The following is a 12,961-nucleotide window of genomic DNA, read 5'->3' on the forward strand; positions in this document are numbered from 1 at the left end:
TGTAGTTCTTCTCACATGTTTTCAATGAGAATAGGAACTCCTTGGGACCTGTCTGAGGAGGTCGTAGACTTATACATAAAATTTTGCATATGCTTGGTGTGCTACATCCAGGGCCTTACAGTTATATGAAAATTTTACAAAGGTCATTCCTCCTTGTATCTACCATTTTTATTAGGCAATCTGATTTTTGCGCCAAATGAAAAAATTCACCACTGGTCAAGATGAAGGAACTACAGGGTGTGGATCATGGTAACCACCAGCACTGTGAATTCATATTCAAATGTGCTTAAATTTCTGTGTTGTTGAATTGAATTGTAAATCACAAGCTATATTAAGGCTTCTGTTATTTTGTTTTTAATCACACCATAAGTCTCATTAAAGCTTTATTACAGCTTTAGGATACTTTTGTTTCTAGTGTGTGATGTTATTCATCTTAGACTATTTTGAGGCATTGCCAGTTTGGTCAGAATTTTATTTAGAGCCTCAGAACAGCTGCACCAGGTTCAGCAGTAAATGCAAGCTATGAATATATTTACAGCATAAACAGAGTGGTGATAAGCCACGTTGTTGCTCTGTTTGACTCTTTCAGAGCACAGCATGGACATAGCAGGGCTGCCTTCTTCCTGACCTTTTGTAATTGTTCTTTAATGCAGTTAGAATTTGTATCTTTATAGCATTTAATATAAGCATATATTTTATTTGTTACATTGCATCTCACTTGATTTCTAAGTGATTTATTAACTTTATAAATATAGACTTTACTGAAAATAAGCATAACAATTAGAGAACAGCAGTGGAAAAGTAACTTGCACACAGTACACTGCAACACAATAGTAAAGAATTTTTGGGGAAAATTGCAAGAACAATTTCAAGGACCTTCGGAATATTTAATGTCTGATAAAATAAACATTGCTTACTGAGACATCATCTTAAAAGCCCACATAGATTTGCTTGTGTGCTTGTATGTGTGCACTCCTATGTGCAAGCTCTGAACTGGTATCTGGATTCTCCATGGACAGTCTTGTATTGCAGATTTATTAACAAAGTTGTTTTCTTTCTTCTCTTCTCTTCTCTTCTCTTCTCTTCTCTTCTCTTCTCTTCTCTTCTCTTCTCTTCTCTTCTCTTCTCTTCTCTTCTCTCTCTTCTCCTTTTCTTTCAGAGAGATTGGTTGCATTGTCAGGTCACTGGGTTGCTTCCCAAATGAGGCAGAAGTACAGGAATTGCTTGCACAGGTAAATGTTTAGATCTGTTGTACTTTTTTCAGTCTTCAACTCGCACAGTTTTGCTCCTTCTGCCTTGCTGAGTGGGAAACCTAAGCTCTTTTCCCACATGTTGGAAGTGTCATGGAAGTGTTTCTGGCAGACAGACAGTCTTGCAGGCTGATGAGGTAACAACGTTGATGGGTTAAAATGAGGAGTCTTTGACTCTCTTTTACCCCGAAGGGTCACTGTGGCACTGTGCCAAGGTGGAGGGGCATTTATAGAAAATGGAGGAAAAATTGGTTTTGACTGATGAAAAAGAATGTCCTAAACCTCAGTCAGATTAGGATATCCAAACTCTAACCATCTCACTCTTCTGGACATGCCATGGAAACACATTGTAGGGTTAGGTAATAAGAATTAGTTCTTGAGCAGGTGCTAAAATTATACATCACATTCCAAAAATACCCAGAGAGAAGGCCTGCCATTTTTTGAACTCTCTCCTGTTATTGCTATCTTATATCCAGACCTTTCAACGTTCTGTCCTTCATGAAGTCTCTCTCAGTCTTGAGATTTCTCAGTTATAGGTAAGAATCTTTTCTTACTTGATTTCTTAAGCTTTTAAATCAGGCTTCAGGACATAAAACCTCACAAGACCTAGTGGTCCTCCCATTCTCCCAGTGATAGGCAGTGGTAAGGTAAGGAAATTAATCACATTTCTCCACAGTCTTTTCCTACACTAATTTTTGTCTCCTTACATCACGCTTGTAATAGAAAAGTGGTGTGCTGGTGCCTTGGCATGGTTGGTTAATAAATGGGACAAAGAAGTAGGAAAAAGACTTCATGTTCTTTTTGCAAATGGCCATGCTGCTTTAAGAAGTGGACAGTGCTGGAGCTGAGAGGTGGATAAGGTTTTTTCTCCTTTTCATGTGTAGGTCAGGATACTGGGAATTGATGTCTCCTACTGTTTTCTTCTTGCACCAACAAAAATTTGGATAGTTGCAGTAGTAGTCTCCCCTCACTAGGCTCGTCTGGTCTCTTGTAGATCAGAATTTAGTGTGAGAAATCTTGTACTAAGTCTTGTGAAAATGATGCAGCTGCTTCAGATGAAGAAGTGCAAAGAACCATCAGAGGAGAAAGCTCTTTTAACATGATACTGCAATCTGTCTGCTCTGGTTCTGTACTTTCAGAACCAGATTGTCCCAGATCACACTGACAAACAAGACAAAATGGAAAGAGAAATTATGGTGCTTAATATAGATACTTTTAGTGTCCCACAGTGACTTTTCTTTACAGCAAATGAACAGTGCAACTCACTGAAGATACAGATTTGTGAAAAGGGGATGCCTTGAAAACCCCTTTCAAGTTCAGGGGAACCAGGAGAATTTAAGGCCTGCCTCTTCCTCTGGAAGAGATTGGCCTTTTTTTTTTCAATTTTCAAAATTACTGAAAATTTGAGATAAGTAATACATAAAAAGTACAATGCAATATAGCCATGAGGCAGAAGATTCTTGAGATACGACAGTGTAACATGTATGAAAATGTTGATTGTAAGAATATTAGAGTATAAATACTGCAAGAAGAAAGAGTAATGGTTAACCTTAAAGAACACTGCACTGGAAAATAAATAGCAAAGAATGTTTCATAGTGCCTGTAAATTAAACTTTGGCATAGGTTTAGTACCAGAAGAACACTGTCTTCTTGTGGAACCCTTCATATATTATGATAATCACAAACATATCTTAATTTATGTAAGATGCCACTATAATTGGCTGTGGTAATACCATTTTATCTTGATCTAGAGAAGGTAAAAATTGTATCTGTTAGCCAGCTGTAACCAAGCTATTTCCCCAGTATTGCCCATTGTGAGCTGTGATTCATTTCTGTTTCTCACTACTTGTCTCTCTCTCTCATATCATCTTCCTATTAGCCTTATTGCTAAACTAGCATATGCTGCCATCGTGTTATTCATATCTGCAAAATCAGCATTCATGTAATAATGGTAGCTCTATAAATTATCATATAATGTTTCTTATACTGCCTTATACTCAGTTCTTTACTTAATATCATATCTTTAGGCCTACTTACAAAGTTAAGATTAAAATCTAAATGTAGAGATGGTGAAAGCTAATTCAAGGGTTGCTACAATGCCTGGAATTCGGTACAGTGCTTTGCCTGGTAACTCTGGAAGATGTTGTTTCTTTGTGTTTCAAGTACCCCGGTGTAATGGCTGGGAAAACAGAGATACAAAACATAATAGGTGTTACAATACAATTGTTATGGGAGCTATGGATGTACCCAAAGGAAAGAAATAGGGCAAACCTCACAGAGTTTGAACAAGCAAATACTGTTATTGTGAAAAGAGGAGGAAATACAGAAGAAAAAACATCAGTGAGAAATGAGGTGTAGAACAGGAGTGAGCACGAGGAGGAGTAAGAAGTGTTAGAAATGGGATTAATTTTAACTGCTCAGGATGTTGCTGGATCTATAGAGACTCTGAAATGGAAGCTGTTTGTTCCACATCAGAGGAAGCTGAGGTTGCTGATCACCCAGGACTAGGTTTTGCCACGTATTTTGTTACATCTTTTCAATCAAGCAAGCAGTAAAACAAGTGATTCTGTAATGGTAAAAGGTTCCATTTAGTTTAGAATGAAGCACTCAACATCTTCATTTCCTTGCTAAAGATCCCTTCTGCTAGGCTCACCAAACAGAACGGAAAAATGTGTTTTCTCAAGCCCGTTTCCAGTCTAAAGGAGAAAGATGTAATGGCTGTCTTGTCTTAGTGCCCAAACCCCTTCTAGAACACTGGAAAAGAGCATGCAGCAGCAGTTGCAGCTTTCCATTTAAGCAACTGGATGTATCAGGAACTGCCCCAGCTCTGCCCCAGCTCCCAGGAGGAATATTCCTTACTAAGTTTTTCCTGACTCAGTTAGAAGATTTCAAATCAGTGCCTGTTTGAGTTTTCTTTCAATCTGGGCTGTGTCTCAGGGGCCTAGCAAGGTGTCGCTGCTGCCATGTGAGACCTCAAGGCATGTATCCAGTTTCAACACAGAAAGGAGCAGGCTAGCTCCATTAACAGGGCTCCTTTTGGGAGCAAAACTTGAAAATTTCAGGGAAGAGATGCACCCCAATGAGAGAGAGCAGTTTTTATCATGTTGCTTATCTCCTGTGGAAGTACAGGAATGCAGTGAGAATGCTGCTAGAAGTCCCCAGTGTTTTGGGACTAATTTGTTAATTTATTTGGGATGCAAAAGGAAGCTTTTTTTGGGTAGCATTTTATAGGCTGCCTTATGACTGTTTTGGTCTGCCCTGACTCAGTCTGCTTGCCTCTCTGGTCCTTCCCCTGACAACTCTCTTTGACTATGAAACATGAAAGCAACAAATTCCATCATTAAGGTGTACTTGACTGGAGCTATATCCAAGCTAGCCAATGAAATATGCCCAGAAACATCCTTAGGTGTTGAAGCCAGCTGGCGCAGAGCAGTTCATGCCCACCCTGGTAACTGTTTTACGCAGGGTGGCTGCACCAAGCATCCTGCTGGGGAAAAGTCCTTATGGTCCAAGCCAGCATCTGCTGGGGGGAATGTTGGGTGGCACAGTTCAAAATCATGCCAAGGGGACGTGCTCATGGTTTGCTGTAACGGGTAGTCACATTACACTGCTTGGGAATGCTCCAGACCCTGATAAACTGTACTAGTATGATTTCAGCCTGAATGTTTAAACCTCTGCTGAGTTATTGTGGGAGGTAAGATCAGTTACTCGGTGTCTGGTTCCTTTGCACGAATGATTTTGAAGCACAAGAGGGCAATATTGAGTTGTTGGAAGTGTCTATAATAGCAGGCCTGTATTTCCCTGGGATATTTTATGGTACCATGTGATATTAAAGACCTGATACAAATATTCAAAGCCTAACGCTGTAATTTTAATGGAGGGATCACCCCAATTTTCTATTTTTCGGATTAGTTTGCTAATGAGTCATATACCCTGCCACACTTAAGTTTTATTTTTAGATAGAAGTAGAAGAACCGGGTGGATTCGTTCATCTGGAACAATTTCTTCCAGTGATGACAAAAGTGCTACTTGAGAGAAGGTAATGGAAAGTGAATTTTATGTGTCTGTGTTTTATTCCAGATTGACGGGTTGATTCTGAATAAACATATCTACAGGAATTTTACGTACCTGGAAGGAGTACAGATCTTCTTTACCATTTAAACTCAGTTTACATTAACTAGATAGATTTTGTTACAAAATTAGTTCATCTACATTAAATTATGATGATATAAATAATACCAGCTTGTAATCATAATTGTGATAATATGTAGCTTTTGTATTTTTAATGGGAATTGGAATTGCTGTTCAACGTGCTTTGTATATCTCCGAAATATTTGGTGTGCAAATTAAGGTCATAACTATTGCTTTCTCTGAACATATGAGTTACAGTTACTGAGAAGCACAGAGTGTTATAGTGTATTCTAAATAGGTTGTGTAAACCAGCTTCATATTTGTGTCTCAAAGTGAGTGGCAGGTACAGCTGAACATATACAATTAACACTCTAAAAGACTGCTGATCTAAAAGTGGTTACAAAGGTGCATAGAAGTCTTTTCATGAAAACAGGAACTTGTGCTATTTTGACATTTTGCACTAAAGCAAGGTTACTGACACGGAGTTTATCTTTCATTTTAAAGATGGTAGTCAAGGCTTTTGAGAAACTCAATCTTGTCCAACCCTGAGAAATTATTTTGCACACAGAGGGCCTTTGGTAGGAGGGTGTTCTACGCATGGAGTATCTGTGGCTCCACACTGATGTTCACCCTTTCACACAATGATGCCATGCTGCTCTGGGCTCTCTTCCTCCTTCTCCACACCCCCTTCATGCAAACATACACGCATATACACATACACACACAAAAATAATTGCCCCACACTTTCCCCAGGCTAGCACAGGCTTGTTAAGACCCACTTTATCTTTTGGGGCACTGTGTCCATAGTTCACTTATGCAAGGGCACTTGAGATTTGGATCACAAAATCCAAGGCTTCTTCTTAGCACATTTGATTTTTAGGTTGTTAAAGACTGAGGCGGGTCCAGACAAAGCAATCGAGCAGTTTGAACCTCTCTGGATTCAGCTCCCTCTCTTTAGTATTCTGGGGGTTTAGTGAGAGCCTGCTGGGATATGGAAGCTCTCCATTGCTGCACTGAGCTTCCTTTCCAGCTCCAAAATCAATCATGCATATGCATGCACACAAGTGCCCAGTTCTCCCCTCTCTCTGAAATTGTTAGACAGACCTTTTCTTTTATAGCCACCAGCCTCCTTTGCTCATCATCAGCTCATTAGACTGCCCAAGTCACACTAGGTGATCTGTTGCCTAGCTACCAGCCTACCTGGACAAAACTTTGTTTTCTTGGTTTGTCCACTTCTGTTCAGTGCATTGGCTATGTAGAATGATTCATCTGTTGCTGATTCCTACTAACCCACCCAGCCAGCCCAGACATGCAGAAGCCATTCATCTGGCTCCTCAGCACAAGAGAAATTAAACAATAGTGAGAAATTAAACAGTAGTACAATAAAAGATGTAAGAGTTAAATGTATGGACAGTTCCAAAAGGCTAGGCTGCAATTAAATGTTTGATAGACAAAACGTAGTAAATTCTCATAGAAAACAAGCTTTCCTTTTCCTCTAGTACTCGTATTTAGTTTTTTCAGAGCACTAGCAAACAGTAACTTAACTTTTCCGATTCCATGGTTTCAGATTCTGGCCTATTCCAGAAGATGTTATTCTACATGCATTTGAGGTCTGTAACTAAATATTCAAGTACTTAATTGCTGGGAAGAATTTGCTGCTTTTTGATACAATAAGCTTAAAACCACAACTTTTATTCTTCTCCTTTAAAGGCTTTGGATGAGAATAAATGTGGATATATTACCAAAGAGGACCTGATCAAACATTTGACTGAAGAAGGTAACATGACTTCGGTAATATCAATATTTAAGTAAAAAACATTACATGTATATGTACATTGAGGTCCTTACCCTGCATGCCAAAACCTGTGGGAGTAGATACATTGTCTTCAAACAGTGCTGTTGTTGTGATGAGTGGCTGCAGACTAGGACATTTCACTGGTCAATGATGCAGGGAAAGAGTATTTATCTGCCTGCTTGCAGACATTATAGAATAGAGATTTTTATTCTTATTCATAATTCAGTCATGTCTGGATATTTTGTCTGGATATTCTGTGCACACCTCCGTGCTCACTATGTATGTGACTCTTTTGCTGTCCTGTAAAATTGCAGCTTAGATTTCCGGATGTTTCAGTAGTTTTCAGTGCTCATTCATTCTTACATTATCTTGATCTTAATTCTAGAGCCATATGCAAACAAAGAGATTCAAAGACAAGATTTAAGTTGTACATTCTGTAATCCTCAATATCCTCTGAAGAGCCTGCTTTTCTTGTGTGGCCGACTCATGCCCACCTGCCTCATGTTCAAAAGGGTGTTCACCTTTGTGCAAGACCTAGCCTCAGTTGGTAACCTGGTTCTCTGAGGGATGAAGTAGGCCATCAGCAGCTTTGAAGCTCCTAAAAGAGAAAAACCAGAAGTCTTTCATGATGTGAATACAAGTGCAAGGATAGCCAAATGAGAGATAATAATTCTAATATACACAGGAGAAGAACTCTGACAAAAATGGTTGTTTCAAAATCCATGGCAGAGAGGAACAGGCTGTTTTGGTGTCTGTGAACTAGAAGATCAGATGGATCCACATCCTCTGTCTCCTTTCCTTTAGACTGGCTCACTTGGTGTGCAGGACTTACATTGGCAAAAGGGAAGGAGTAAGATCCTTAGTTTTGTTCCTTTTCTCCTCTGTGTGAGAATCAAAAGGAGATCCTTTCAAGGGAAAAGCAGTGGAATTTGCCAGTCCTTGAAAGGATACTTACCAAGACAAAGTGTTATTCTCTGCTGTCTTTCAGGTGAGCCCTTTTCTCAGGAGGAAATGGAGGACATGCTCGCCGTTGCTCTAGATCCAGAAACAAATACTCTTCGCTACAGAGACTACCTTAAAAAGCTGGTAGTGGATGAAACGAAGACCTTCCCCTTTAATGTCTGAGATGCCTTTTTGGTAACAACACTGTAGCTTGACAGATAGTTGAAATATGTAATTTAGAGTATAACAAAGCTCAGCTTGAGACTTGATGCTTATAATTAAAATAAAATCTGTGTAGTTATATTTCCTTGGGTTCTGTGTGTGTGTATATATATACATACAAAAATATATTCACACCTGGAAAAAGAGCTCTTGACAGAAAGACTGTGTAAGGTCTGGAAAAGAAATCATGGAATTTTGTTGGAAAATAGCAGGAAAAATAATGTTAATGAAGTCAAGAAGTAACTTTACGATTGCTTTTGCAAAACTAATGGAAAATGAGACTTGTGAAAATAGGTAATATGTAGGTAAGTGAGTATCTTAAGGTGACTAATAGTAGTAAGATAAAGCTTTACATTTAAGTGTAATCCTTATTTGTGTTTAACTAATAAGGAGCCAGGTAGGTTTGAAATAATATAATAGATCAAATAAACTTCCTATAATTTCTAGTGTCTTGCAAGTATTTGTGTTTTGTTTACCATAGGCAATTGAATTGGACCAGTTAGTTCCAGTTTATATTACTAATCCACTGACATGGTATTTTGCTTTCATTTTAAACATGCAGAGAACACTCCAACCATTTCCATAGTCAACCTAATCCTTGAGAACATTTCTGTTACTATAGGCAATGAACAGTTCCCCTTTCGTAATCAGTTTGAAAGTCAGTAATTTTAGCTCTTCAAAACTTAGGATCACAGAATGGGAATTTGATTTTCATAAGCTGATGAAGCACCATTTTTTGAAAATGTTAGTGTAGAATAGGTTTCTCAGCTTTTCTTGCTAGCAGACCACCACAGACCTCACAGCTCTTCTCACTTCCAGTTTGATAATTTTGTGTTACTGTACTGCTGTTCTTTAACTTGAACTTGAGTTCAAATTCTTTCCTCTCGAGTTCCTGCCTATATTATCTGCTAACAAGTGACCAGCAGTTGCCCTCAACTGATGAGGTCTCAGCTTGTAGGAGACTCTGTGGTCTGCTCCTCAAGAGTTGTGTCTTGCATTTTGTACCCCACACCTTCCACCCCATTTCTCTTTTTCTACTCTCTATCAAGTTTGCTTTCCTCCTGTACTATGTTCTACCTCTCCTTTGTCCCAGCTGCATATTCCAGCTCTGTGTCATCCACAGCCTTCATCAGCTGATGAAATCCGGGGAAGACTGACATAGAGAGTCACTGAGTTCCTTACCCCCTGTTATGCCCTTCTAGTGGCAGAGCTGAGAGCACAGGACTCCGCCTCCTCCTGTCAGGTCTTTTGCCCTACCCATTTGTTTCCTTTGGGCTGGAAGCTCAGACAAACTGTTTTCATGCTACAAGCGACCTGCTGTGCTTCACAGAGAAGAGATTAGCATGATCTAAATGGGGTGATGGAAACAGTCTGGAAGAGACCATTTTTTAATTCATTTTTTACTTCTCTAATCCAAGTTGTCCAAGCCACTGATACTTGCTTAAACAGTAAGGCAATGAAGAGTTAATGAAGGTAGACAACATTTTCACAGTTCTAAGCTGCATCTGGGAAACACTGTTGCACTGCTCAGCAATGCACTCTGGTTAACACGTTTACTGTGTGTTTCACTTCATTGCTAGTAAGAAGGTAAAACAAAGGCTATCATTAGTGTTATACTGGAGGAAGATACAAGTTTCTGAAGATTAAAGCAAGAGCAACAAAGGCCTATTCAGAAAATATATTTTTATTAGCCTTCTTCAGTCTCTCTTTCGAAGCTGAAATTATTTTCCCTAGATGAATCCTTCTTCCATTTGATGCAGTGTGTTATACTAGATTTCTGACACAGCTGGTGTGAGTGAACAAGTTTCATTCATATGCAGTCTTGGAGTCCTTGTCAACCTCACCTTGGATATCAGTAGGAAGATGCTTATTTCAGGAAGTCATTTCACAGCTCCCAGTGCTCCAAAGAGAGCACAATTTGTTTCTAGTGATTCTTCCCCAGAGGCCGCCTCAGCTGTTGTGTCAAATCAGGATATCCATGTAGAGCACTATTACAATTCATAGTGCAAATAGGATCTTAATATGCATTCTTTTATGATATATATAATTTTTTATTTTGCAGTTCTCAAATGCAAGGAAAGAGGGTATTCTGGCAAGTAAAAAGTGTGATTGTGATTGTGTCTGAATTGATCATTCAGCAGCTCTTCCAGTTCCATCTTCTTATACCCGTCCCCAAGAAAGATATGTGCAAATAGGACAGACAAAAGCAAGTTGCAGTCTCCTCTTTGGGGGTAAGCAAGAAAATTTCATTGCTTAGAGAGTTTCCAGACTGGGGGTGAAAGAATTGTCAAGAACCAATCTCAGACTCTGTAGGATTCCAGAACCTGAGTGCACCCTGCCAGCTAGGATCAAATAGCAGTGATCTGACCAGCTCGTGAAGCAGCCGCCCCATGGGTCACCCCAGAAGAGGCTGAGCAGTGGCCACACATGACTGTTCTTTTGCCTGTGTCTTTCATGATTTGCCAGCCCATGGCCACCCATTTCCCTGTGGTGGTGATAGGCTGCATGAGGGACTGAGTGCCCTGCTTCTCTGTGCTCCCTGGGGATGAGCAGGGACCCATACCATAGGGAAAGGGAGAGGAGACTTAGGGAACCATTTTGTTGAAACTAAAACCCTGCTTTGTTTCTAAATTTGAAGGGGAAAATATGTTACTTTGTCCTCTTCTTTAAGATGAACAAATTGAACTTCTGAGTGGTCTTGAGCTGTCTCTTGTTACATGCCTCTCCTTGCTGGCTGTTTTGCCTCTTCCCTCAAGATCAGGAACGAAGGTAAGGGATTGGAACAAAAGGAGAAATATCTAGGGAGGAACCAGTGTAGCACCTGGATTTCACACAAGGAAGCAGAGCCAAGGCATTGAAGAGACTGGGCAAGTCAAAGGGTTTTTGACCTAGTTGAAGGAGGGAGAGGGAAGGGAAGTCATTATCCAGAGGTAAAAAAGAAAACAAAATTAAAAGAAGAAGAAATCAAAGAAGCAAATAATGGAAAGTACATCTGACTTGCCACATCTACCGTCTACAAGTACAACTGGATCAGCAGAGTGTTTACATCACTGCTGTGAATTGTAGGCTGGACAAGACTTTACTTGTTTAAAACTTTAAGTAGGTTCAGCTGTGTCAGGGCATATCTGGTGTATAATGGAGACCTCAGTCTTACTGATACTGTGGAGTATTTCTTCTAGCTGCTGAGCTTGTGCTTGGGAGTCCAGTCACTCATATTCCAGGTAATACATTGCTTTTTATGTTTCCTTCACCAGCTTTGAAGTGGCTTCTCCAAAACACTTTTGTGTGATAGTGCCATGTATATCCACACCTGCAGACTTAAGTGTTTTCCCACTGCAATGCATACCAACGTGGTATTTACAGCTGCTCGAGACTCTCCACTGGCTGTGGGCAGAAACAGAAGTTGCAGGACTTCCTCCACCAAAATGCTAATGGGCTAGCATCAGACCTGGGACTCCAGGAAAAGAACTGGGCTGTTCACCTGTGCACCTCCACCCATGTTATCACACAGGTAAGAGCCTGTAAAATGTTCAGGCTCTTAGCTCTGTTCAGGCAATAAGAATTTGCTACCTTTTGTTTCAGTCTGTCTTTTCTCTTGGTTCTCTTAGTTTCATTAATACAGTTGTGTGATATCCTATGAGGATTGAAAATGCAAGAGAGTTTTGCTCTGCCCCACACTGCTGATGCACTGCTGCACTGTCTGAGAGCTGCCCATGTCAGGGTGGGGTTTATCAGTGGATCTAGACTTGTTACCACTGAAATCAGCACTGGTAAATCCTTCATGACAGGTAACAGGAAGAACCTGGGCCTTCAGTTTCATGGGGAAAGTGGCTGGGGATGCTGGAATTTAGCCTAGGCTGGGATGGGCATGGGAAATTAGGATTTTTTAAGTCCAGTAATATACTGTTGTAATTGTGTAAAAGGGGAAGAGTAGTCTTGACAATAAGGCAGGAGGTTGGCAGACAGGTTTCATTTTGGACTTTGTGAGAGGTATTGGAAGGTCACACAGTCTCTTGCTAGCTGACCTTTCCATGTATAAAGTCACAGGAATTATAAAGAATAGGAGACAGGGAGTATCAGTCTTGCCTACTTGTACTGCTGACTTTTTGTATCACTAATTCTGATGTTTGCACAGTATCTGGTACTATGATGGTCTGATTGAAATCAGTGCCTACAGACCTCCCTGTAACATAATTAATAAAGTTCTCAGCCTTCAAGTCTTTTGTTCCAGACTGTATGTTCAAGTTGCTGCTTTTAAACAGGTCAGTCCACATCAAGTATGTTTGTTTTTCATTGAGCACAACTCTGTTTCATAGTGTCTCATGCCATGATAGGTTTGACTGTAAAACTAACTATGAAAACATCTGCTCTTACTGTTGGAGGGCTTTTTTGGCAGGTCAGTACTAGGCATGGGGACTATGCTGATTTAAAAGCTAAAGAAAGACGTAGGTCGAAACAAAGCAGATTCTCCTGTTTTACCTATTTTGAATCCCTGGGGCTACTGGTTTGGCTTAGTGTAGTTCTGAAAGCCAAGAAAATGTTACTCACTATGCTCAAAAGATTGATCACAGCATTTTTGTCCTGAGGCCCAAATCCTAAAGTTCTTATTCAGAGAGAACTC

At 40.0% G+C, this 12,961-nt stretch overlaps 1 protein-coding gene across 3 annotated transcripts in view; it reads left to right on the forward strand.

Moving 5' to 3' along the window:
- EFCAB2 (EF-hand calcium binding domain 2) overlaps positions 1 to 8,786 on the forward strand; it is a 30,290-nt gene extending 21,504 nt beyond the window's left edge. For 2 of the 3 annotated variants that reach the window (XM_010391753.3, XM_010391752.3), the window contains 5 exons: positions 1,160 to 1,232; positions 5,210 to 5,289; positions 6,949 to 6,991; positions 7,092 to 7,158; positions 8,165 to 8,786. In XM_010391753.3, the coding sequence (XP_010390055.1) occupies positions 1,160 to 1,232; positions 5,210 to 5,289; positions 6,949 to 6,991; positions 7,092 to 7,158; positions 8,165 to 8,301 (400 nt within the window). In that variant the 3' untranslated portion in view covers positions 8,302 to 8,786. Of the gene's footprint in view, positions 1 to 1,159; positions 1,233 to 5,209; positions 5,290 to 6,948; positions 6,992 to 7,091; positions 7,173 to 8,164 lie in introns of all 3 variants that reach the window. The other variant, XM_010391754.4, reaches the window with a different exon arrangement.
- Positions 8,787 to 12,961: the final 4,175 nt, after the last annotated feature.

Source organism: Corvus cornix, chromosome 3 (assembly GCF_000738735.6).
Source record: "Corvus cornix cornix isolate S_Up_H32 chromosome 3, ASM73873v5, whole genome shotgun sequence".
NCBI classification, from domain to species: domain Eukaryota; kingdom Metazoa; phylum Chordata; class Aves; order Passeriformes; family Corvidae; genus Corvus; species Corvus cornix.